Source organism: Acinonyx jubatus, chromosome F2 (assembly GCF_027475565.1).
Source record: "Acinonyx jubatus isolate Ajub_Pintada_27869175 chromosome F2, VMU_Ajub_asm_v1.0, whole genome shotgun sequence".
In the NCBI taxonomy this organism is placed as follows: domain Eukaryota; kingdom Metazoa; phylum Chordata; class Mammalia; order Carnivora; family Felidae; genus Acinonyx; species Acinonyx jubatus.
The window spans coordinates 60,620,956-60,646,966 of record NC_069394.1 but is presented as its reverse complement, the minus strand read 5'-3'; the positions used below and the strand labels follow the sequence as shown (position 1 = coordinate 60,646,966).

The 26,011-nt window shown below is 38.6% G+C and overlaps 1 protein-coding gene across 2 annotated transcripts in view; it reads right to left on the bottom strand.

Annotated features, from left to right (window-relative positions):
• Positions 1-8,542: 8,542 nt before the first annotated feature.
• Positions 8,543-26,011, bottom strand: part of TRPA1 (transient receptor potential cation channel subfamily A member 1) — a 54,623-nt gene continuing 37,154 nt past the window's right edge. The window contains exons 18-27 of one of the 2 annotated variants that reach the window (XM_053208206.1): positions 25,266-25,336; positions 24,179-24,341; positions 23,306-23,395; positions 21,528-21,697; positions 19,857-19,986; positions 19,279-19,461; positions 15,996-16,064; positions 12,280-12,390; positions 10,551-10,648; positions 8,543-9,806 (exon numbers count right to left, since the gene is read on the bottom strand). In XM_053208206.1, coding sequence (XP_053064181.1) covers positions 9,515-9,806; positions 10,551-10,648; positions 12,280-12,390; positions 15,996-16,064; positions 19,279-19,461; positions 19,857-19,986; positions 21,528-21,697; positions 23,306-23,395; positions 24,179-24,341; positions 25,266-25,336 — 1,377 coding nt within the window. In that variant the 3' untranslated portion in view covers positions 8,543-9,514. The remainder of the gene's footprint in view (positions 9,807-10,550; positions 10,649-12,279; positions 12,391-15,995; positions 16,065-19,278; positions 19,462-19,856; positions 19,987-21,527; positions 21,698-23,305; positions 23,396-24,178; positions 24,342-25,265; positions 25,337-26,011) is intronic. The other variant, XM_027064393.2, reaches the window with a different exon arrangement.

Here is a 26,011-nt window from a genome sequence, read left to right as displayed (position 1 = left end):
CTGGAGATCTTGCAGCCAAGCAGGTGCTGCTCTGCAGGTTTCAGTGACAGTCTTGATATGTGAGATCCCTGGGTTACTGGGTCACTGGCCCCTCCCTCAGACCCTAGGCCTGCATATGCTGCATGCACTAAGTGATGTTTAAGCATTTCTTAGATGTACTTCATATTTTTAAAAAAATTTTTAATGTTCATTTATTATTTTTGAGAGACAGAATGTGAGCAAGGGAGGGGCAGAGAGAGAGAGAGAGGGAGACACAGAATCTGAAGCAAGCTTCAGGCTCCAAGCTGTGAGCACAGAGCTGATGCAGGACTTGAACTCACGAACCATGAGATCATGACCTGAGCCAAAGTCAGATGCTCAACTGACTGAGCCACCCAGGTACCCTGAGATGTTTTTTAAAAATAACTTCAAGGGCACCTGGTGGCTCAGTCGGTTAAGCGTACAACTCTTGATTTCCGCTCAGGTCATGATCTCGCGGTTAGTGAGATAGAGCCCCGCATCTGGCTCTGTGCTGACAGTGCGAAGCCTGCTTGGGATTCTCTATCTCCCTCTCTCTCCCTCTGCCCCTCCCCCACTTGTGCTTTTCCCCTCTCTCTCAAAATAAGTAAATAAACTTAAAAAATAAATAAGTAAAAATCACTTTCTACCCTGGCCAATGATTATTTGTCTTAGAAGGATGCTAATTTCCAGGCTGCATTTTTAAATCTCATTGCCCTTAAAAAACCAGCCTTTAAAATAATTCTGTGGCTTAAACATACCTGGCAGATGGAAAGAGAACCCAGGCAATTCCTATATGCATTAACCTTCATTACCTAATCTTCAAATGATATGTTTTATGTTTGCCATCTTCGTATAATCACTGTTACTTGAAACAGATATTAGATTCATGAAAGGGTTACCAGGCACACAATGCTCCTCTATCTTATTCATAGTTTTAAAAAAAAAAAGCAATTTGCCCATTTGAGTTTTTATAACTTACAAAATGTCACCATGATCTGGTGGGAAGATAGGTCATATCAAGCACATGAATGAAATTAGATTTGAGAAATTTGGGAATCAAACCAGGAGGAAAATCTGAACTAGGATATGATAGCTAAATTTTTAAGATGGTCCTTCTACAGTTCACATTTTTCAATTTGAATAAAAAGGAAAAAATGCTTTAAATAAATAGTTGTTCTTCCAGAACTTTGCAAATGATTTATTCTTCTATAATGGCTAGTAATTTTTGAGTGCTAATACTCAGATTAGTGCCAAATTCACTATTCCAAGCATTTTACCGGCACGAATTCACTTAATCCTCAGCACAACTCTGTGAGGCACATACCCTTACTATCCGCACTTGACCAAGAGTTTAAGTATGTTGTTCAAGGTCACACAGAACGTCATTTGATGTGGAGAGAGACTCGGGCAGCCAGACTTCAGAGCCTGCGTATCTAATGTCATTATGTCTGCAGTGTCCCACGCCTCCTAACCTTCAAATGCACGTACCTGTGAATATTACATTGAGAATATCCACTCGGTAACCTTTCATGCAGAGTCCCCAAGAAACAAAATGATCTTCCTGATTTTTATTTAAGAGACAGGATAGATAGCTTCATGATGAGAGCGCAGCATCCAGAAGTAACCCTCTGAGGTCACGTCTCAGCACTGTAACTTTGGACAAGCTACTCTACCTACAAGTGTCATGATTTCCTTTGTAAAACAAGGATGATGAATAATAGCACCTACCCGCTTTTGGCTGTTTTGAGAATCAAATGAGTTCATACATAGCACTGGAGCAGTACCTGATACAGTAAACTCTTGGATTGCCAGTAACTTCTTCTGGGACTGTTCTGCGAGATGAACAAGCATTTCTAAGAAATTTCAACTTGATAAATAAGCAATGTCTTGCAATATAAGTTGTACATGATGCCAAATGTCACATGATCACAACTGAGCCAATGATTCTCCCTTTCTCTTGCTCGCTACAGGATTGTGGGTGATTGTCTCCCATGCTCGGATGCTCAGTCTCAGGCCACAGTGTTTGACAGAAATCAGTGATTTTTCAGAATGTTGGAAGGTGCCCAAAACTGGCACTAGAGTTTTTTTTTTGTGTCACTTCAAAGCACCTATGCACAGTCCTTTGCTTTTCCATACCAAGAGTAAGCTTAGGAATGCTTTGCTTCATTCTAGGTCAGGCTGCCTGCAGGTATAGGCCCTTTCCTCTGCTGCCTTATTGCCAGTTACCTTAAATACAGTAGATGACAAGAGTTTATCAGTACTGTACTGTAGTCAGCATCTGTGTGAGCGTATACAATGGTCCCCATGCAGAAAAAGGTTGAAAAGAAAGGCAGTAAGGAGGAGGAGATGATTATGGTGGAACTTAAGAAGGAAATCATAGAGATATACAAACGAGGTATGTGAGTGGCCGAAATTGCAAGATTTTATGAGAAGTCTATGTCAGTACCTCTCCTGCAGAGGAGAAAAAGGCAGAGGAACCCCTCACTTGATTTTTTTTTCAATATATGAAATTTATTGTCAAATTGGTTTCCATACAACACCCAGTGCTCATCCCAAAAGGTGCCCTCCTCAATACCCATCACCCACCCTCCCCTCCCTCCCACCCCCCATCAACCCTCAGTTCTCAGTTTTTAAGAGTCTCTTATGCTTTGGCTCTCTCTCCCACTCTAACCTCTTTTTTTTTTTTCCTTCCCCTCCCCCATGGGTTTCTGTTAAGTTTCTCAGGATCCACATAAGAGTGAAACCATATGGTATCTGTCTTTCTCTGTATGGCTTATTTCACTTAGCATCACACTCTCCAGTTCCATCCACGTTGCTACAAAGGGCCATATTTCATTCTTTCTCATTGCCACGTAGTACTCCATTGTGTATATAAACCACAATTTCTTTATCCATTCATCAGTTGATGCACATTTAGGCTCTTTCCATAATTTGGCTATTGTTGAGAGTGCTGCTATAAACATTGGAACCCCTCACTTTAAATGAGATTAGGGAGATGTGTAAAATGTGAGAAGCATTGCAAAATTTTGTAGAAGAGCAACGCCCGAATAAGGCTGTAGCGGTGTGAGCGATGAATCTGTTTAATAACAGTGCAAGGTCACATTTCTGCAAAATCCTCAAAAGGAGGCAAAAGCAAGTGCCGTTGGATAGGTTCCTTGTTAAAGTTGCGTGAAAAGAAAAGGATTCCATTGAGTCAATAGATAGCAGTGATTCCATTAGTGATAGTGAAAGTCTTCCTAAACAATAACCCTCCCCTCTCTTGTCTCCCTCACACCAGCCAAGAAGGTTTTCAAGGGTAAGTGCAGGTTAATTTGTTTATTTTTCTTTATATTTTGTATTTGCTTTATTATTTTGTATTACAGTATTGTAATCATTTTTATATGAATATTTTGGGGTTGTGGAATGAATAATCTGAGCTTCCACTATTTCTTATGAGGAAATTTGTTTTGGTGTACAAGTGCTTTGGATTACAAACATCTTTCCAGGACAAATTATGCTTGCAAACTAGGGTTTTCCTGTACACAGTAAATACTTCATAAGCCTTTTTCTTATTACTGTTGTTTAATCTGCTAATATCCAGGGGTGTCTGGATGGCTCAGTCGGTTGAGTGTCCAACTTCAGCTCAGGTCATGATCTTGTGGTTCTTCAGTTTAAGCCCCACAGGGTGCTCACTGCTGTCAGCTCTGAACCTGCTTCAGATCCTCTGTCTCCTTCTCTCACTCTGTGCAACCCCCCCACGCTCTCCCTCTCTCTCAAAAATAAACATTAAAATTTTTTAAATGGGGTTTTTTTAATCTGCTCCTATCAACATGTCAAAAATGATTTCAAAATACACAATGCTGATGGGTTATTCTGGCTAGCAAAGAGCTGGTGCTCTGTTGATGTTTGGTCATTTGAATCTGGGGCAAAGACCAGATAAGTGCTAGTACATATTTTAATTATTCTTCTCTAAATGTGAGATTTTTATTGTGGTACACACTCCAGGATTTGTTTGGCTAATGAGATCCAGAAGTACCCGGGAGTGCCAGCTTGTATCAGGCTGACAATTCATTCATTTCTGAGGAAATTCCATGCATAATCCATACGATATGAAACTCCTGTGTTTCGTGATCCCTTTTAGTTCAGGTAAATCAGTTCTCTTAAACACATTGCAATAGCATTTACTGTGGTAGGTACTTTGCATGCATAGTTTCCAATCCTACCCACACCATAGGGATATATGCTCTTATCACCACTTTACAGATGTGGAAACATATCCAGAGTCACTCAGCCAATAGGAGTTAGGGTCAGTATTAAGGCTCCAGTTGTCTTATTCCAAAGCACAGACTTCACCCAGGCTAACCATAGTAAAAAACCATAATCAACAACAACAACAAAAAGATTGAAGCAGTAGAAAAGGCAGAAAAGTGGTATTTTAATGTCTCTTCCACCAGTTAGGGGCAAATTATTCAACTTTTGTAGGGCAAAGAGTCAACAGAATAGGAACACTAAACTTCTTTTCTGAGGCAGATTGAACTAGTTTTCTTGCAATATGATTCAGGCCTGTGATATTTATTGTTTTCACTGATTTTTATTATTTATGTGTGTGTATTCATTGGCCTCTGTCATGTGCAAGGGCCTGTACCAGGAGCTACAAAGCATGGGAAAAAAAAGTGATTTTTGGATCTCTTGAGACTAATGACGTTAGTGAACCATGGACCCCAGTAGAAAAGAGAGTCATGGTCAACACGGCAGGCAGAAGTGCCAGAGGAGAAATGCAGTGTCACCAGGTCAGAGGAGGCAGGAGCATCATCAGTTGGGATGTTAGGGAAGACCTCAAGGTGCAGGTGCCATTTAAAATGAACTTGAAAAGAGTTGAAGGGAGGACATTCTCGGCAGAAGACAGCATTTTACGAGGCAAGGAGGTGGGAAGCCATGATGTGGTTGGATGAAATAGTGCTCTTCTGGTTTGAAGGAAGTGCAGAATACTGGAAGATAAGGCCAAGCTAGATTGAAAAGCCAGGTTAGGAAGATCAGTTTGCTTATGAAAGAAAAGTCTTTTAAAGAAAGCTTTACAGCATGAGTGTGAAGGCCTAGAGCTAGATTTTAGAAAGATTAAGCAATGCAGTATGTCAGTCCCAAGTCTAGGACCCTGAGAGAATGCTGGTACCATGGACAGGAAATAGGATGCCAGGAGGAAGTGACTGGTTTACCCTCCTCCATTTGTATTTAGTGTATTTAATTTGAAGAACTATGGAAATGCAGAACTGGACTTTGGGAGAAGGAGCAGGAGAGATTATATCAGTCAGTCCATTACAAACATAAGTGAAGGTGTGATATAGCAAGATTGCCAAGAGGTGAGTCTGTAAGAGAAGAGGGCCAAAGACAGACCTCAGGGGTGTAAACATCTAGCTAGCAGGTAGTACAGAGAAGTCAGTGGGAAGCAGAGGAGGAGCAGTAAGCAAAATAGTGGAAAAAGCAGCAGAATTCAGTGTTTGGGCGTAAAAGGAGAGAATTTCAGAAAGCTAAATGATTTATTCAATTGTAAACTCCCTGAGAGCGGGCTAGATTACCTACTTATTTCAATATTTCCCCAGAATAGATGTAGTAGAGTATTGCACACATTCTTGGTGTCCAGTAAATGTTAAAGGTCTGTAATATGCAATGCTATTCAATGTTTGAGGAGACCATTCGTTTTCATGATTAGGACATCCTGGTTATTGTTCTTGTGTGCTTCCAGCCTTTCTGTTTTAAGGAAAATAAAGGACAAAGACCGTGTCTGAATCAAAGATTAAGGAACATACATTGTCTCTAGGCACGTGTTCTGCTGGACCTCGTATGCAAAAATGTCTGGTTTCCTCTTATTTGTGACTCAGCACTCTGCGTGTTCGCGTGAATGTATGGTTGCGAATGTGTGTGACAGCAGGAGGTGGAGGCCACCAGGATGTCCATCTGTGGAGAAGAGATGAGCCCATGCAACGGAGGTATGTGCAATGAGAGTAACATCTGTCGGCACCCTTGTACTAGATGCACAGAGGGTACTACAGCTGTACCTTGTAGCCATCACATCAAGTGGAGAGAAGAGAAGAATCCTAGCGTAATAACACCTATGTAAATACAAACACATACACTGTTCAACATAACACAAGGGTACATACATGGCCAAAGGCATTCATTAGAGTGGGCATCTCCTGGGGCAAGAGAGAGAATAAATGTGAGAATCAGGGTGAATGGGGAAAAAAGAATAAAACAAAAAGAAGGACCTTGAAAAGATCAATGATGAGGTATGTGATGATTCATACTTTGTGGTGGATATCAAAAGCAAAAAGGGCATATGTGATGGATGCTTTTTTTTTGCATCATGATAAATGTGCTCTTTAATCCTCATCCCCTATTTTACCCATCCCCCAACACATCTCTGCTCTGGTAACAGTTTGTTCTCTATAGTTGAGTCCGCTTCTTGGTTTGTCTTTCTCCTTTGCTCATTTCTTAAATTCTACAAATGAGTGAGATCATATGGTGTCTTTCTCTGATTTTGCTTAGCATAATATTCTCTAGCTCTATCCATGTTGTTGCAAATGCTGAGATTTTATTCTTTTTATGGCTGAATTATATTCAACAATACACTATACTATTGTGTATATACTGTATACACATGCTATATGCAGTGTATTATTGAATATAAATATTGTGTATATATTGAACGTATATTCAATATAAAGTCTTTGCCAATTTGGATGTCTCACATCTTCTTTATCCATTCATCTATTGATGAACACTTGGGCTGCTTCCATAGTTTGACTATCGTAAATAAAGCTGCACTAAACAAAAGGGTGCATGTATCTTTTCAAAAATAGTGTTTTTGTATTCTTTGGGTAAATACCCAGGAGTGAAATTATTGGGTCATATGGTATTTCTATTTTTAATTTCTGGAGGAACTTCCATACTGTTTTACACAGTGGTTGTGCCAATTTACATTCCTACTAATAGTGCATAAGTGTTCCATATTCTCCACATCTTTGCCAACACTTGTTTCTTGTGTTTTTGATGTGACTCATTCTGACAGGTATAAGGCGATGTCTCATTGTGGTTTTGATTTGCATTTCCCTGATGATTTGTGATGTTGAGTATCTAAGTGTCTGTTGTCCATCCGTAACTCTTCTTTAGAGAAATGTCTGTCCATGTCTTCTACCCATTTTTAAACTGGATTACTTGCTTTTTGGGTGGTGAGTTGTATCAGCTCTTTATAGATTTTAGAACCCTTTATTGGATATGTCATTTATAAGTATCTTCTCCCCTTCAGTGGGTTGCCTGTTTTCTTGATTGTGTCCTTCATTGTACAGAAACGTTTTATTTTGATGAAGTCTCAAAAGTTTATTTTTGCTTTACTTTGCTTGCTTCAGATGTGCCTAGAAAAATGTTGCTATGGTCAATGCCAGAGTGATTACTGCCTGTGCTCTCCTCTAGGATTTGTATGGTTTCAGGTCTCACATTTAGTGAGTTTGAGTTTATTTTTGTGTATGGTGAAAAAGTGGTCCAGTTTCATTCTTTCGCATGTGACTGTCCAGTTTTCCCAACATCATTTGTTGAAGAGACTTTTTTCCATTGTATATTCATTTTTCCTTTATTGAAGATTGACTATTTAACTTGTGTACTTTATTTATTTCTGGGTTTTCTGTCCTATTTCACTGATCCATTTGTCTATTTTTGTGCCAGTACCATACTCTTTATACTACTGCTTTGTAATGTAACTTGAAATCTGGAGTTGTGATCTCTCTAGTTTTTTTCAAGACTGCTTTGGCTGTTCAAGGTCTTTTGTGGCTCCATGTAAATTTTGGGATTGTATGTTCTAGTCTGTGAAAAATGCTATTGGTATTTTGACGGGGACTGCATTAAACCTGTAGACTGCTTTGGGTAGTATGGACACTTTAATGATATTCTTCCACCCCACGAACATGGAAGGTCTGTTCTTTTGCATTGTCTTGAATTTCTTTTATCAGTGTTTTACAGTTCTCAGAGTACAAGTCTTTTGCCTCTTTGGTTAAGTTCATTCCTAGATATTTTATTGTTTTGGTGGAATTATAAATGGGATTGTTTTCTTAATTTCACTTTCTGCTGAACTCAGTGTATAGGAATGCAACAGATTTCTGTATATTGATTTTGCATGCTGTGACTTTACTGATTTATCAGTTCTAGTAATTTTTTGGTGGAGTCTTTAGAGTTTTGTATATATAGTGTCATATAACCTGCACAGAATGAGAGTTATATTTTTTCTTTACCAATTTGGATGCCTTCCATTTCTGTATATAGTCTAATTGCTGCGGCTAAGACTTCCAGTACTATGTTGAGAAAAGTGGTGAGGGTGGACATCTTTGCCTTATTCCTGACCTTAGGGGAAAAGCACTCAGTTTTCCACCATTGAGGATGATGTTGACTGTGGGTTTTCCATATAAGGCCTTTACAACATTGAGATAGGTTCCCTGTAGACCTACTCTGCAGAGGATTTTTTTTTTTATTATGAATGGATGTTGTACTTTGTCTAATGCTTTTTTGGCACCTATGATATATGATTTTTATCCTTTCTCTTATTGATGTGATGTGTCATGTTGGCTGTTCTGCAAATATTGAACAACTCTTGCATCCTGGCAATAAATCCCACTTGATAGTAGTATATGATTTTTTAAAAAATGTATTGTTGGATTCGGGTTGCTAACATTTTGCTGAGGATTTTTGCATCTATGTTCATCAGATATATTGGACTATAGTTTTTTTTTGTAGTGTGTTTCTCTATTTCCATATGTGATGGAAGCATTTTTATAAATCTCAAACTAATTGCAATAAAAAGCTCACACAATTATCAGTGAGGTGACTATATAGGCTTTACATTTATTATGATTGATTATTAGCAAACCAAAAATACAGAAATAACATATACTATCTATATCCATAGTAAAACCCATGCATATCATAAGGTCTATTTGAATCCCAACTCAGAGTGACATCAGGTTTGTTAGGAGCAACAAGAAGGGTGTGGCAATTTCTTATAGTTGGAACAGAGGACACAGGGTTCCACACACAGGTTCTTCCAACACCAAAAACACGTACCTGAATGGTATAACCTAATATTTTATTATATGATGTACTTGTACATCATATAATAGGTAATCAGGTAATATGAATATTATACAATTATCAAGCAGGAATCCAGTATTAACATTTGTGTTACATTTAACAGTTGCATTTACTTCTTATTAAAATTTGTGTTCTACCAAATTAGTTTTCTACCCATTCAAATAATGAGGAGTGAAGTGCAACTTGAACTTGCTAGCAAAGACATTCTCTATACATAGTAACTGGCATAAAATATGAAAAGAGAGAAAGATGTAGTTTCTTTACAAAGAATGCAGGAACCACCATTTTGCAAATCATGAAATCATAATCCTATTTCTACTTTTTCCTCACTTTCCAAACTGGAAATGAGACCCAATAGGGTCCTGCAAACCACCGCCCCCACGATAGGAAGCCCCGTTGCAGGCTAAGGGCAGTGTGTTTTTGCCTTTACTGCTTTCAACACAGAATTCCATTTGCTATTCCTTTGTTCTAACTGCTCTTTTTTAAACCTGTCTTGAAAAGAATGATGGTTGTCTTCATCCTCTGTCTCAGAGATGATTTCCATCTTCTGAATGATGAGTTTAATAAGCTCATGCTGTTTCTCCACAAGAGAAGTGAGATCCTTCAGCCTAAAAGGATATACAGGGCTCATGAACTTGTTTTCAGTTATCTTCTCAGTCTCTGAGTGCAGGAAGGCCCAGGTTACTAGAAGTGTCCTAGATCAGATGAGCTGTGCTCAGGTCACAGCATCCTGGTACTTATAATCTTTGTAAGCAATACATATTTTTAAAAAATATTTTAATGTTTATTTTTTGAGAGAGCGCACACGAGCAGGGAAGAGGCAGAGAGAGAGGGAGACACAGAATGCAAAGCAGGCTCCAGGCTCTGAGCTGTCCTCACAGAGCTGGACATGGGGCTTGAACTCATGAACCAGAGATCATGACCTGAGCCAAAGTCGGATGCTCAACTGACTGAGCCACCCAGGGGCCCCAGCAATACATATTTTTTAAGTTTAAGTGTTTTTCCTAGTTTATTTTTGCTCCCATTTTAAAGATTAAAACACAGTTGCACAGAAAGATGAAACTGCTTTGCCCAGGTCAGTGCATTAGGAAGTAGTTGAAGAGGGCCTTAAACTCAGATCAGTTGATTCTAAAGCCCTCATGCTCAACCACTGCACACTCTATACAGCTTCTCTTGGAATTCTCCAAAAGCTTTCAAAGCTTTGATGTATGAATCCGGATGGATCATGGGAATGTGGTTTAAAACACTAATTGGCAAACTGGTGAATTGCAGCACATAAGTTGTTGGGTCTAAAAATGATTTTCAAATGATTCTCAATATGCTATGACATCAGTCAATTAAAAGTACGACTTAATATGTGAAATAAACACAACTATACAACATAACCTTACATCATTATTTAAAAGTTTTCTCAAATACAGATAAGGAAAAATACATACCGATATTTCTGCTTCAATATTTCTGTTTCCAGAGATGTGTCAACATTTGGAATTTCCTGCCTTTCTTCTTGGGTATAAAAAATAAAATGAAATATAGCCTGCAGGATAAAAGATTCATTATTACTCAGGTTGAACTCAATTCAGAAACTATTTCTTGCACATGCGCCATGATTCAGCTACTGAGCCAGGTACGATCACACCACAGATATTCTAAGACACGACTATGACCCTCAAGGCGCTCACAGTCTTTTGAGAGAAATAGACGTATAAAGAGCTGTAACACAAACTCATACATAATTATAATAAAGGGAAGTATGATATTTACAGATAATCTAGAAGAAGGAGAAAATTGGAGTGGTGGATTATTTATGAAAAGGTAAAACTGAATCATTTTATATTTTCTCATGAAAAATGTCCATCGTCAGTGGTATTCCACACAGGATTAGTTCTTTCTCTAAAACTGCTCTGCACAACTGAAATTTCCCATGAGGAAATTTCAGAAATGCCATTTTAATGTGTGTTTTCAAAATTTAGTGTTTTTTAAACCATTGGTAGACTGGAAAGCATTAAGGGCGGACGTGAAATGACCAGGAATCAATGAGTCAATCCTAGGAGTCCATGGAAGAGAAGATGGCAACTTGCACAGGCCAACCAGGAAGACTGATCAACCAAACAAGGGAGTGACTGGGTGTGAGGGGTGAGGAGAGGAAAAGGAGGTCAAGGATGACCTCTTGCACAGGCAAATGAATGGTGGTGATGTTAACTGAAGCAAGAAACTTTGGAGAGAGGAGGCTCTGTCATTCTTTCCCTGCAGGGAGACTGAAACCTGGGAGGAGTGAAAACTGTGAGTTCCTTTTGAAGAGTTTATTCTGAATATGCTGAATTTGAGGTACCTTTGAGCCATACCAGTGAAGATGTCAGGTAGACAGTTGGACAGAAGAGCCTGGAACTCAAAGAGAGCTCCCGGAAGAATGCCAAGCCTTCTGTGTTTCAGGAGTGAGTAGTTGCAAACACGGGTATGAACAACATTATACAGGGAGCTAGTGTAGTTAGAATAAGGCCTAGGCCAATACCCAAATCAACTTTATCATTTTATGACCACAGCATGGAAAATTAACATGCAAAGAACTCAGAATGTTCATAGAACTAGGAGGAAGCCCAGGCATGATCAGGATTAGCATCCAGTACTTCTGACTCTCAATACAATCCCTTTATCATTACAATGCAGTGGCCTTGTTTAGTCTTTGATATCTAGTGTATTTTCTATAATGCACACTCTCCATGCGCATGTGTGTGCATATATGTACCTGAATGTACATATGTGCTCTATATTTTCACATAGACACACACATATTTGCACATGCATATAAATGATAGGTGACTGGGAAAAACAAGAAAGGTACACCTGCACTTTAAAAAAAGATACTTACAAGGTACAGTCAGTCCACCCACCCACCCATGTGCTCTCACAGGGATGTGGTACATGTTTAACACTGATGCTGTGAATGAGCCACTAGGAAGAAGGAGCACAGGTCTCCCTCCCACTGCCCATCACTTTTCACACTGTTGGGTAATCATGCACTTTGTTGTTTTTTTTAAGTCACAATTCCTTCTTTTCCACAGGCACAGTGACTCAAAGTCTATAGAAGGGTACCCTTAAGGATAACACAACGAGTGAATGTCAAGCAGCAGCACATTCTCCACGCTGGTATTTTTCACATGTACTTACTAATAACCCTGTACATCTGGGTCTGTTGGGATACACGATGATGGATTTCTGATCTACTTTGCGTAGGAACCACAGTGGCAGCTTCTTCTCTAAGCTGGTATGAAGTTCCACCTAAAGCGCATTTTGGATTTATTGAGAGAAATGATTAAGAAGTATCTAGAATCCTTACACTACACAGAGACAGCGATGAGTACAGTAAACTGAAAAACGACTCCTGTGTCCTGCCTTACGCCACGCAGCTGGGCTGGCCAGGTTTCCCATCTCTCCTCTCAATCACCGACAAGACAGGGGCAGCAATATGCAGTTGGGGCAAATTGTTTAAAGAAGTTCAACTCAAGTGAGCAGCTGTTCACTGTTCAGGGGCTGTGACTGACACTGGGCCCATAAGAAAAAGCCTTTGTCCATCCCCTGGGGTGTTAACAGAAAATGCGCACGACTGCGCAGTGTGCTGGTATGAAGGCGCGCCTGTGGCAGGACAGGAAATGATGCTTCGATGGAGGAAAACAGTGGTAAGCACTGAAAGGATTACAACCGGCACACCTACGAGTACTTCATCGACGTTTCACCCTGTGCGATCTGGTGCAAAATGGGTTATCCATGCTGTATCTTGACTACAATTTTTTTTTTATGTTTATTTTTGAGATAGGACAAAGTGTGAATGGGGGAGGGGCAGAGAGAGACACAGAATCTGAAATAGGTTCCAGGCTCTGACCTGTCAGCACAGAGCCTGCTCTGGGGCTGGAACTCGGGAACCATCATGAGCTAGGCCGAAGTCGGACGCTTAACCGACTGAACCACCCAGGTGCCCCATATCTTGACTACAGTTTCTATTTTCAGAGATAACAATCCTTTGTCTCATTTAATGGATTTACCTTGAGTTGATAGTTTCTCATATTTTCAACTTTTTGTTTACCAAATTTGTCTTCCACTCTTTTTTTATAGCCCTTTGTGTCTCTTGTTTAGAATGGTTTATTGTAATTACCATATAGATGAGAGTTTGCTAAGACCATAGGCTTTTTTATATGTGGGTATTTAAGTGGCTTCCATCCACAAATGGTGAGATGTTTAAAGCTTTGGGCCCCTCTTCCACATATTGCTTCCCTATTTTTGTAGCACTTACCACCACATAACATGCTATATATTAGTTCCAGTTTCAAGAGAAGCTATGTTTTCTTGTATTTTATTAATAATACCAATTAGATGTTTGAGTTTCTATAATAACTTCCAAGGTTCCTTTTCCCCTTGGGTCTTAAGGTCAATATTCCTTTCCCTTTGCAATAACATTTTTTTCAGAGGTCACATGTTATCATTCACTTACTTAAACTTCACTGAAAAAGATTTATTCAAGCCTGGTGTTTGCCAACAGATCAAGCACATGTTTTGTCTTAACCTTATTTGTTTTCCACATAGGACCTGCCAGATATTCTCTCTCAGGGTCCTGGGGAGGATGGCAAGCAGCCCCCCTTGGTGGGTCTGGTGGGACCCATTGCCCATGGCTTCTCTGGGCTCAGGGAGCATCTCCACCTCCTCTAACTGGCAGGTTTTCCGTGTTGAAGGTAAGAGCACTCTGTGCATTTCCTTTTGTGATTTGCGGCCTGGACGTGAACATCTGTGGAGTGTCTACAGCTGCCAGCCTGTGCTGGACTTGTGGTCACCAAATGTTAAAAACTAAACAGCTCTAAGCCCCTCACAATACTCACAACTCCTGTCCCTGTGTAACTGTTAGACCTCCCAGCATGTGCTGTCCCCACTTAGGTCTGAGACGACTCTGTGAGAAGACGAATGTCTCTCTCTGTGACACGTGCTGCTGCCTGTCCCCTTATGCCCTCGTTCTGATGCAGCCTCAGACTTAGGTTATAAGTCTGACATAGAGAGTTGTACATGGATGTAGAGATTTGCTTTAAAAAAACTCAGAGAACTAAGAGAATGGCTTCCTGGTTTTCCAGTCAATGCTCTTTGTGATCCAAAACAAGAACCGCTAACACGGGAGTACTTGCTTTGCCGTTTACTTTATAGGCCTTTGTGCCATTGTGTTTCAGGGGAGAGATCAACTCTGATATAGAATTGTGCTTTTCAAATCATCCGCACTGAAACTGCAGTTTAGTGGCTCTCCCCTAGACATCTAGTGCTGTTGCTTATATTGTTCTTCCTTGATCTTTTCAGGAATTACTAGTTATGAAGTAATGACATGTCTGTGAAGAGGCCTTTTTGCATCTCTTTTCCTCTCTTCATCCACCTACCTGGAGTCCTACACTCCATCCTTGTTGTGGTAATAACTGGTCAGTTAGCTCTTCCTTCCTCTGAACTTTCCCCGCTAAGGTGATAATAGATCATCTTACGTACTACTCCCATTTTGTTCCCATTCTTTGGAAGAGCTGGTAATGACTTCCCACTAACAAAATAACTTGGAGCACTTCACCCTTTACTGCCCTATCTTTCAAAGCTAAGGTTTTCCTCATTTGTTAGCTCTTTTTTTAATAAAGCGCTCTATCATCTTGGGCCACCTTAATACTCTCTAAGGAGCCATCCCTCCAGGCCAGGTGCCCTTCACCCTTCCTTAGCCATTTCTCCTTGTTCCGCCTTTAGCCCATTGCTCCTGCTGGATCCTGCCTTTCTGGACCAGTCTTGCTGTTCCTCTAAATCCCATCTTTCAACATCTGGTTCACGTGCCAACTCTTCCATGTAGCATTTCCATAACTGTTTATTTTCTGTACCTAATATTTTAACCATTTAATTTATGTACTTTGGTTCTTTAAATGTGCCAAGTCCTCTGCATAATACGCAGCTTAGTCACAGAGCATAGAGTTTAAGGATGGTTCTAAGTTGATTTTGAGATTTTAAACTCTGACTGTTTAATTGGTGTGCTCTCCAGTTAGACTTATTTTACTTAGTGAAGTCAAAGGTCACACAGGCCTTTAACTCCTCTGGGTTCTCATGGTCAGTTGTACTCTGCACATACCACGTACTGGAGCATTTTTTAGAAATAAATATGTGCTGACGTATAGCAGAATGAGTAACAGAGAAGAATGAAGCGTGACAAAGAACAGTGAAGAGTGAGGGGAGAGTTACCTCTTAACATGAATTTGTCTTTCTCTTGAACTTGCCTAAGTTTTTTAATGTGTACGTTCAACTGGTCATCAGGTATTTTTGAAGCATCAGATATTCCCGTTCAAATCTGATAAACACAATGCAAATGAGAGCATAGAAATAGTTTTGCATTGTGTAACAGGAACCACCTCACAAGATTCAGTAGCCAAGGAAAAACGTAAGGGAGGTCACAAAAGAACAAAACCTCATGGATGCAGTGAACACTTCAATATAACACGTTATGTGGGAAGCTTGCAATGCGATGGCCAGAGTATCAAGGGGTCCTAGGAAGAGCTGGGCTGTGACAGGACAGAATACCTCACACCTGCGATAATTCTTATTTAGCAGATAGCTAACTGGTTGGCTGCATGTTGACATTTTAAAAAGCTCAGGTAATGTCTCAATTTCTCTGCTCAGATTGTTCTGAGAAAATGCTGTGGTCAGAGAGTAAAAACTAATGAAAACAGGCACGCCAGAGAACGTGCACAACAAGGTACCGTATGGTGCGGTGCTTTAGGACTCACAAAGTACCTGTCTTAAATACCTGTTCTCAGAAATCAGCTATTCTTATACATGGAAAATTAGGGTGGTGCTAATTTCAATACGTTTTAAATAAACGTAAGACTTACCTGCATAGCAATCCTCTTCAACAATGCGTGCTTCTGGACTTCTGCAATGTCACCAACTGCCAACCCAATCTGAAGTACAACACAGCATTGAGTCATTGCCAGTTTAATGGCGCACCTATAAATGCACTAAAGGTCTCTCTAGCTGCAGTGGGGGAGTGGGCATATAACTGCCTACTAGTGGCCTTAACATACTTTTGCCAACACATCTTACAGGAAACTGCAAAATCTGTACACCTTTGTAACACTGGTGGCCACACTGGTGGGTTCAGTAACCTTAAGTGTTATCATAAAAAATTAAGACACGTGAATCTGAAATTATTTAAAATAAAAATGTTCTTTTTGAAGAGGACAGGGGTCATATGGTATCAAATGCCATTGGGGTGGCCATGCAAATGGTTGCAGATTCCAGGAGTTTAGCATCTAGGTAAACGAGTGAGCAGACAACACAGAAAAGTTAAAATAGTAAACTGAGGCAATGCGGGAATTTATACCTTACGTATGTTTGGCAGGAAAAGGTACACTTCAAGGGTGGGTGTGGCTTTGATTAAAAAAATAAAGCAGTAACTGTATCTAGAAATCTGTGGCCAGATAGAATTAGGTGAGGGGACGCTCACCTCTACTCAATCCAAATGAAATCGCTTACTTAAATTAGCTGACTCATATTTGTTAGATAACCAGTACCTGTCTATGCTCGACCAGCCTCCTGGATGCTGACGCTCTCAAGAAGCTCAAAGTCAAGTAAATTCCATGAGAGGGGCTCTGTTTGGGGCACCACTGGATGCCCAGTGCTTAGAACCATGCAGAGCATGTAGTGGATACACAGAATAGTCACTGAGTGAATAAGCAGTGAAGAGTATATGCTAGGGTGTGCAGACTAGCATTTAGAGCTATCTACAGTCAGACACTTTATTTGGCAGGATAATGTTTATTTTTAACGCGGAAGCCTTTAGGTAGGCATTATCTCTAGTTTATATCAGCCACCATCAAAACTAATGGTCTTGGGGCACCTGAGTGGCTCAGTCGGTTGAATGTCCAACTTTGGCTCAGGTCATGATCTCCTAGTTTATGAGTTTGAGCCCTGCATTGGGCTCTCTGCTGTCAGCATGGAGCCTGCTTTGGGTTCTCTGTCTCCCTCCCTCCCTCCCTCTCTTTCTCACACACACTAAATAAATAAAATAAAAAAATAGTCTCATACTGACTGCTTCACCCATTTAAGATACTTGCCTGAGATCTGAAGACATCTGATTTTGTGAGTCACAGAGTAGATAAGTTACTAATATTTAATAGTAGCTAACATTTACTGAGTGCTTATCATGTGCCAACCACGGTTTTGAATGCTTTACTTTTACTTAAGAAAGAGAATATAACTGGGGGAGAAGGGAAGAGGGAGAAAGAGAAGATTTTAAGCAGGCTCCATACTCAATGGGGAGCCTGATATGGGGCTCAATCCCATAACCCTGAGCTGAAATTGAGACTTGAACGATTAACCAACTGAGCCACCCAGATGTCCCTCAAATGCTTTGTATTAACTCCTTTTGTCCTAATAACCTAGGAAGTAGGTTTTATTACCTTTTTCTGATTTGTGTCCTAAAAATTTTGAGAATACGAGGAAGGGGCATCCAATTTAGATAGGATGATGGGGTGGAGGGTGTTGGTTAGGAAGGTCTACCCAGGAGATCTGATGCTTGAGAGCTGAGTGTTAACAGCTTAGAAAGAATTAACCCAAAGTGGGAAGGTCTTCGAGGAAAAGGAACAGCTTGTGTGGAGCTCAGGCACAAAGGAATGTAGGGCATGCTCAGTGAAAGTTGACGGTACATGTCTAGGCAAATCTTGCCAACAGTGGGAGGGGTGGATGAAATCTGGGTAAGACCCAGATCATGAGGATCCTTGCACGCCATGCTGATGGGTTTAGACTGAGTTGAAGAGGCATAGAAGGAAAAAAAAAAAAAAAAGGCCTGACAGGCCCAGCTTTTCCTTATCAGAATATCACTGTGGTGACAATTTCAGGAAAGATTAGATAGAAGTGAGAGGAGACAGACTGTTCGGGCTACTGCAGCAATATGGATGAGGAACCATGAGGGTGTAAGGCAAATGGAAGTGGGTGTAAGAGGAAAATATTTACCGGAAGAACTGAGCAAAGGGCAGGGCTGAATCTAGAGTATCTTCCAATGATCTGAGTTAGAGGACCAGGAGATGGTACTGAGAGGCGGCAGCAAAGTTTGAAGGAAAGAAAACATGGAGTCTTGGTTGGCTCTTTTGGGACTGATTTTCCTCTGGGACATGCAGGTAGAGATGGCACTAACATGTACTAATGCTAAGCCGAATCTTCTAGATAATTATCTTCTGAAACGTCAGCAATTCTAAGAGAAGAATGTGGGCTTTATGTCATTCTTAATTATTCTGAGCGCTATCCTTTATGTTTCTAGGTCATCAAAATAGAACTCTGGATTTGTATCAAGTAAGTGAATCAAAACATTAAGTAGTATTTTTTTTTTTCTTTCCAGAAACATTGTACAGGACAATCTCTGGTGCATAGTCTCACTCAGAAAATGTATTGAATGTGTGCATATATACATAAATAAGGAAAAAACATGCACTGTCAGGTCAGCTTGGGCTCTCCATGGACCTGAGATGTACTTCTGTCTTTATTGGCTAACGTGGTCATGGCTAGAGCAGGTTCTCTGTGAAGGGCATGTTCACATCTGCTGAGGATTTTCAACCTGTAACTGGTTTAGAGATGGCATCTGAATGCCACAGATGCCCTCATGCCTGAGAGGCTCTTTGCCACTTGAATATCTGGTCGATGAGAAATATAAGAGCAGAGATGAGGTTTAATCCTTTATTCCCCCAAGGTCTCTGCCTAACCTCTGACCCCCACCCTAACACCAGACCAGTACACACCATTTATCTTTATTTCCTTATTCTGCTTTATAGTTCTTCATAGATAGCATTTATCACTCCCATAACATTATACTACATAGTTATTTATTTACTACCCCATGACTAGTTTATAATGTAAGGACGGGGTATTGGTCTATTCACCACTGTATCCCAGCACCTGGATCAGTGTCTAGATTATTCATAAGTATCTGCCAAGTGAATGCATCTTGGCATCCCCTGGGCTTTAGTGCTGTGTCTGGTACTAAATAAATGTTGAATGAGTGGATTTTACAATAGTCCCTAATTCCTTTCATGGAGGAAAATTAAGGAGGCTAAAAATAATGATCATTGTCAAATGCCCCAAATGATCAACAAACAGAAAACACAAGGATAAATTACTTACAAGTAAATTCATGAGCACAATTGGGACAAACATTGTGAAGGCAATAAGCTGTGCAAAAGACAGAACTGGATATACCAATTCATTTCTCAAAAATGGTTCTAGGAAGGCATCACGGTAATTAATATCTCCTAGCATCATGCTGAAGGTCTGGATTATAGAAAGCAATGGAGAGCTGAAAGCATCCTGAGAAAAGATGGTAAGGTAAAAATGCAATGCAAAACGTGTACAATGAAAAAAAAGTTTTCTGAAGAGTAAAATGATAAAAATCATATTTAAAATACTCTTTTAAATCACAGGACTATGGCTAATGATAAGAACTACTAATAAATTGGTGATAAAGTCATCAAGAATATCTTTTCTACACATATAACAAATACTCATGCATTATATTTAAACTTTTTGACAATGGGAAAAAGTCATGAGGTAGGGCTGCGATAAAAATCATTTGAAGGCTATTTTATCAGACAAAAAGATAAAGTCCTATTACTATAAATTTTCTAGGCCATTCAGATTTGAGTATAAATATGTACTCCCAATATTCACAGCAACAGAATCAAGTACTGATGCAAGTGCCTCACCTGTATACTCAGGAGGACGTAGAAACTGAGGCCAAAAGCCAAAAGTAGAAAGACAAACACGACTGTAGACCTCAACAGAGTTTTCATAATTACCTCCAACATAACGATGAAAATTCCACAATTTTCAAATCTAGGCATATTTAAAAATTATATATTCACTTTTCTGGCCAAACTGTATTTCATTCAATGTCTATATTTATCATGCATTAGGTACTAGGTTTCACAGGTGAGTCACGCTTTCAAAAAGGAGACAGAATTCATGAATAGTCATCTTACTTTCAAACTGTTCACTAAACAGCTTTGCTGTTTCTTCCTTCTTGTTAACGTTGATCTTTGTCCTACAACTTGACCACTAGGCATTACTTCACACAAAGGAGGAGAGAAAAATCTTCCCAGTATCAAAGAAAGTGCTACCAAAGCTTGATAAATGGATCTGAGAGGTGAGATGGGTGATGCAGCCAGTGGAGACCCTACATGAGCTCATGTACCTGAAGGGCGCCTGCGTATGGTTTATTCACCATCCTCATGACCTCCTGAGGGTTCTTTTTTCTTTCCCAGCAACCAACATTGTGAAATGTTTGGGTAGATAATGGGTGTGCCATCCAGCCACCAATGTGGACATTTCCTTTGGCAAAGACAACTTGTTAAAGGGGGAATCACAAGAGTTTAAAGCTGCAAAGGACTTCAGAGGTCTCAGAAACTTAGCTCCCAAGGGTTGTCTAGTAACTCGGTAAGGTCACTGATGACAAAGCCAAAGGAATGACAGTACCTAGACTTGCCCTGAAGCCTCTTGATGTCCAGACCACTGCTCTTCCCACTATACCATGTCCTTTTAAAGGAGCTGGCTTCAAGCCTCCAGCATTGTGTGCATGACATACAGAAAATATGGTAGGGAAAGCATTGTCCCTGGAGTTGGAAAGATGGGTAAAAGTGCTTACATCTTGACTTACTAGTTGAGATCCTGGGAAAGTTACTTAGCCCTTCATCTTCTTTTATATACCACAAGCGATTACAAGTTATCTTTACAATAACTAGAGGTAAATGTTAAGATATGTGAAATAACAAGTATGGGAGGTAGGAGAGCTTTGCCCTTTGTTCCCCCTCTAGAATTAGATTCTTTAAACTTATTTTCTTCTCCTAAATCGCTATTATTCCCCATACCTATCACTTTATTTTGATTGTTTTAATCTAAAGTAAATGCTTAGCAAATAATACCAAGTAAAACCAAGAATAGCCAATACTTTTATTCCCATTTACTCCCCCCATTTAATCTAGATTTGTCTTGACCTGGAGTAATGTTGCCACTCAGAAGATATTTGGCAGTATCTGGATACACTTTTTGTTGTCACATGGTGGGGAGGGGGGTTCTACTGGTCATCTAGTGGATAGAGGCCAGGGATGCTGTTAAACATTTTACAATGCACAGGACAGCCCCCCACAACAAAAAATTATCTGGCCCCAAATTTCAGTAGTGCCAAGGTTGAAAAATCCTGGTCTATACTCTGAACTCCAAACCTCCCTCCCCTTTTCCTTAATACATATTAAAGTACCTCCACAGTCTAAAACAATTGGAAAAGGAATAAGCCAATTATAAATATGGTACTTAAAACAGTTATTGTTTTAATATTAAAAATGTCTAAGGGATACAGAAATCATTCAAGCTGGCTTTACCTTTGGAGATACAGTAAGAAGTTCATCCAGTAGAAGTATATAGCAATCGCTCCACATTGCCACTGCACATAAGCTGGTATACCAATGAATAAGGGTGACACAAAAATGATACTTGTTGTGTAGATAATCCATTCAGCTCCATTGGCATTATCCAAGATGTAATTCCTTTTCTGGGGTTAAAAAGAATTCAGAATTACCACATGTAGAGACCAGGACCTAGCATCTTATGGATGATTATATATATATGTATATATATACACGTGCATATATATATATAAATACATGTGTGTATATATATATATATATACGTGTATACATACATATATACACATATATATATGTATATGTATATATATAATGTTGACCAGTAGCAACAACTGTCTGGCATTGCAGCTGGACAGGTTTAGGACCAAGGAGCCAGCTTCTGCCATCCTGGACTACACTCAGCCCTGGGTATGGACCAGTGTTGAAGGTGGCCCAATCTCTTCTGTTGAATTGGCACTTTGGGAATCTGATGCCTAAGTAAATTCTACAACTTTGTGGGCTTTCTCTGAGTCCATTCCTTCTTAAGGAAAGTCCTGGGGAGCTGCAGGTTGGTTTAGTGATTCCTTTATGCCTGTGTAAGGACATGCATATAGATTTCTCAGGATACAAATGAACTAAAGCTTCTTCTAAGGAGGTTTGAGACCTATGCTAAGACTTAATTGCCGTAACAATTTGATGTCATTTCCTATCATTAAAAATTTCAAGTTTTGGACATCAAATTTTCTATAGAGGTGACAATTTCAGTATCAATTAAAAAATGTGGAAACCAAGTCTGTTAGAGAAATCATATAACTTAATAGTTCAATTTAGAGTATAATCTATAAAAAATGAGAATTATGATGAGATTAAACAATATGCCCTAAATCATTCATACTACAATGGAACAATACAGTCTAACTCTCAGAATTGTGACAATCTACTGAAACTATATACAGACACACACACTTGCAAATATATAGTACCAAACAAATGCAAAGCATTGTAATGGTCATTGACATTCTTTAAGGCAGGTATCAATGTGCTTATATAAAAGTAAATTTTCACATAAAATGAGGTACTTATAAAAGTTACATATCTTATAAAAATAACATTCACAAAAATACAAAAAAATGAATAATAAAAGACTTTAAATAAAAGATTGATGCCATTTATTAACCAAAGCAAGGACCTGTAGATAATTCACATAATTCTTGAGTCTGATCTGAACTTGGTTCATCCATTTCAATGTATGAAGTAAAAATTATGCTATAAAAAGTTCCCAAATTTTTATTATAACTTGAGAATTTTATCCAGTAAAGAAAATCATTCTTATTAAGAAAGGAATTAAAAGACCCATTTGAAATGGAACCATGGGCCAAGTAAGTTCTTTATAAATAGTTATATTCAAACATACCTAATTCAAAATCCAGCTATCATGTTAGCAAAATATCAAACTGATAGAGAAAATACAGAAAAGTCATTCATAAGTTCATTTGTAGACAGACTCACACAGACTAGTAGAACTAGAATATCTCTACTTCAGATTTATCAAATAGGCACCATCTGATGCAAGAATCGTGTCTAAAATCATGTGATTTCTACGGTTGAAAAGTTTATGTTTGGTACTGCCAATCTATACATTGGTCAAGTTATGTGATTTTATTCTGACATATATTGTTCAATAATAATTTAGCAATTTATGTTCTGCATATTAAAATATTTGCAACTTTAGAGATATAAAATGTATCACGTACCTGTTGGAAAATTTGGACCACTTCTTTGCAGTATCCAAATATACTTGATAAAAAAACTAAAATCATACAAACTTTTATAGAATAGGAATTCTGAAACAAAAATGTGTAAAACACAGTTATGAAAGATAGCAAATAAAACACTTTTGCTTTTGCATAATTTCCACTATTTTATTTTCTTCTGCTTCATTTCTATGTACCGTTATATTTGCTTTAAACAGAAAATTACTGTGATACCAATATAAAGACACATACTCATTTCATAATGTCCTAAGAGGTTCAAAAATCACCAAATGAACTCTAAAAGAGTATGAATCTGTAGACCTATGTAAAATTTGTTTTACTATGGTAAAATACACATAACATAAAATTTACCATTTTAAAAGTTTTACATTTTACACGTACATTTACATTTCAAAATGTATAATTCTGTGGCATGAAGTACATTTACTATATTATGCAACCATCGCCACCATCTATCATCATCTAGCTCTATAACTTTTTTTCTATCACTCCCAAACAGAAGCCATGCATCTAAGACTGACCCCCTCTTCCTAAAATCCCAGACAGCCATAAATCTGCTTTATTGTAGACATATTTTAAAGTAGTATATACTTCAGTATTAAAGCTACTATCTCATATGTCAATTCCTTTAAATTAATTTACAAACTCATTTATTGACCAAATTATTTATATTCCCTCGCATTTCACAAAAGATCTTAGGAAAAATTGTTCACATATGAATCATACAGTCCATAATAATAAAAGCCTTAATATTTCAGATTTACTATGAGGTTAGCATTTCTGAGGAAAAAAACACACTTGTAATAATCTTTTATTTTAAAAATTTGAAATATGATGACCAATCAAAAATACCTTGGTGTCTAATATTTCTGAATGGTCACTAGTTTCATTGATGATTCCAGTTGAGTTGAAAGCCATACCTGGCTTTATACTGACAACAAGAAAGGTCATAGGCAGGAGACCAAGACAGTAAGATCCTAGGTTCATCATATGGGCTCTAAACCCATAAGCCAACCTACAAATATAAATCACAATCTCAACAAAAAATATTTACTTAAGATAGCCTGTGGAAAAGGTAGTTATAATCTCTCTCAGAAATCTATTTGGTAAATTCATTGAACTTTAGAACCAAGATCTTCAAATTCACCTTTTTTCATTTTCAGAAAAGAATCTCAACTTCCCAGGAAATCATGACTTACTTAAAATATCTCACCAATTAACGGAATAACAGAGACTTTAGCTCATATTTTCTGACTTCCATGTTGATTGCTCTTCCCAGGTACCCCTCTCACTTCACTGTCCACTAAACTGCAAGGCCCAGGAATGATGCTTCATATCTCACACAAGGGTTTCTACCTCCTAAATATTTCATTGAATGTCAAAAATAAACAATATCAGCATTCTTAATACCAAAACATTTGCCTTTGACACATTTCTTTTTCAAAGTGTAACACATTAATATAATAAAGTCCAGGGGCATCTGGGTAGCTCAGTTGGTTAGGTGTCCAACCCTTGGTTTTGGCTCACATCATGATCTCACATCACATCACGGTTCACAGGTTTGAGCCCCGTGTAGGACTCTGCTCTGACAGTGCGGACAGGGGATTCCCCCCTGCCCCACATCACTCTCTTTCAAAATAAATCAATAAACTTAAAAAAATCAAAAACATATTATTTAAGAGACTTTACATTATTAAAAAGAAATACTACTTGGAGCACCTGGATGGCTCAGGTGATTAAGTATCTCACTGTTAATTTTAGATCACGTCATGATCGCATGGTTCCTGGGTTCAAGCCCCACATCAGGCTCCATGCTGACAGTGCAGAGCCTGCTTGGGTTTTTCTCTCTGCCTCTCCCCTACTTGCTCGCTCACTCTCTCTTTCAAAAATAAACTTAAAAAAAAAATACATACATACATACATACTGCTTAATACCCACCATTTCATAAGTAAATATTCTTTACATACAGGATGATTGAGAAGCTCTATGCGGTTATGTTGTACCATTGCCTGAGAATAATAAAAATAAATCATATTAAACTATTAAGTACAAACTAAGTTTTTTGTTTGCTGGTTTTATAACTTTAATATTATAAAAGTAACACTATGAAAATTTGAAAGATCAAAAATTATATCAGGAATGTATTTTTAAAAAACCACAAGCTAGAACCATTTTATATAAATGCACTTACTTGATTCATTTTGTCTCTTTCAATTTCTTACCAGTTGAGATAGAATAAGCACTTTAATCTTACATAAAGTTACAACTGGAAAGGATATTAAAAATAAACGAGCAAGAGCTACACTCATTCTTTCCTTGAAGAAACTCAGGCTTATCTCTCTAGAAGGATTTTAAATAGTAGAGTACACATAGTCATTAAATTAGCTTGTGGATTAAGTTTTCAGGAATCATTGGGAACTACTAGTATCTATTTTAAAAACAATTTTTAATTATTCAAGAAATACACAGAGGAAGTGACATCAGCAAGATGGTAGAATAGGAAGTCCTGGACCATCTATGCCCATGGAGACAAGACATATCACAACTTAACAATACCTGGACCAATTGCCTTTGTGAGAAATACAGAAACCAGTTAAGAGGTTCCTGTACCCCAAGTGAACCTGTAGCCAAGAAGAACCACATCAAAAACAGTAGGAATATTCATGGCATTTACTTGCCATAGC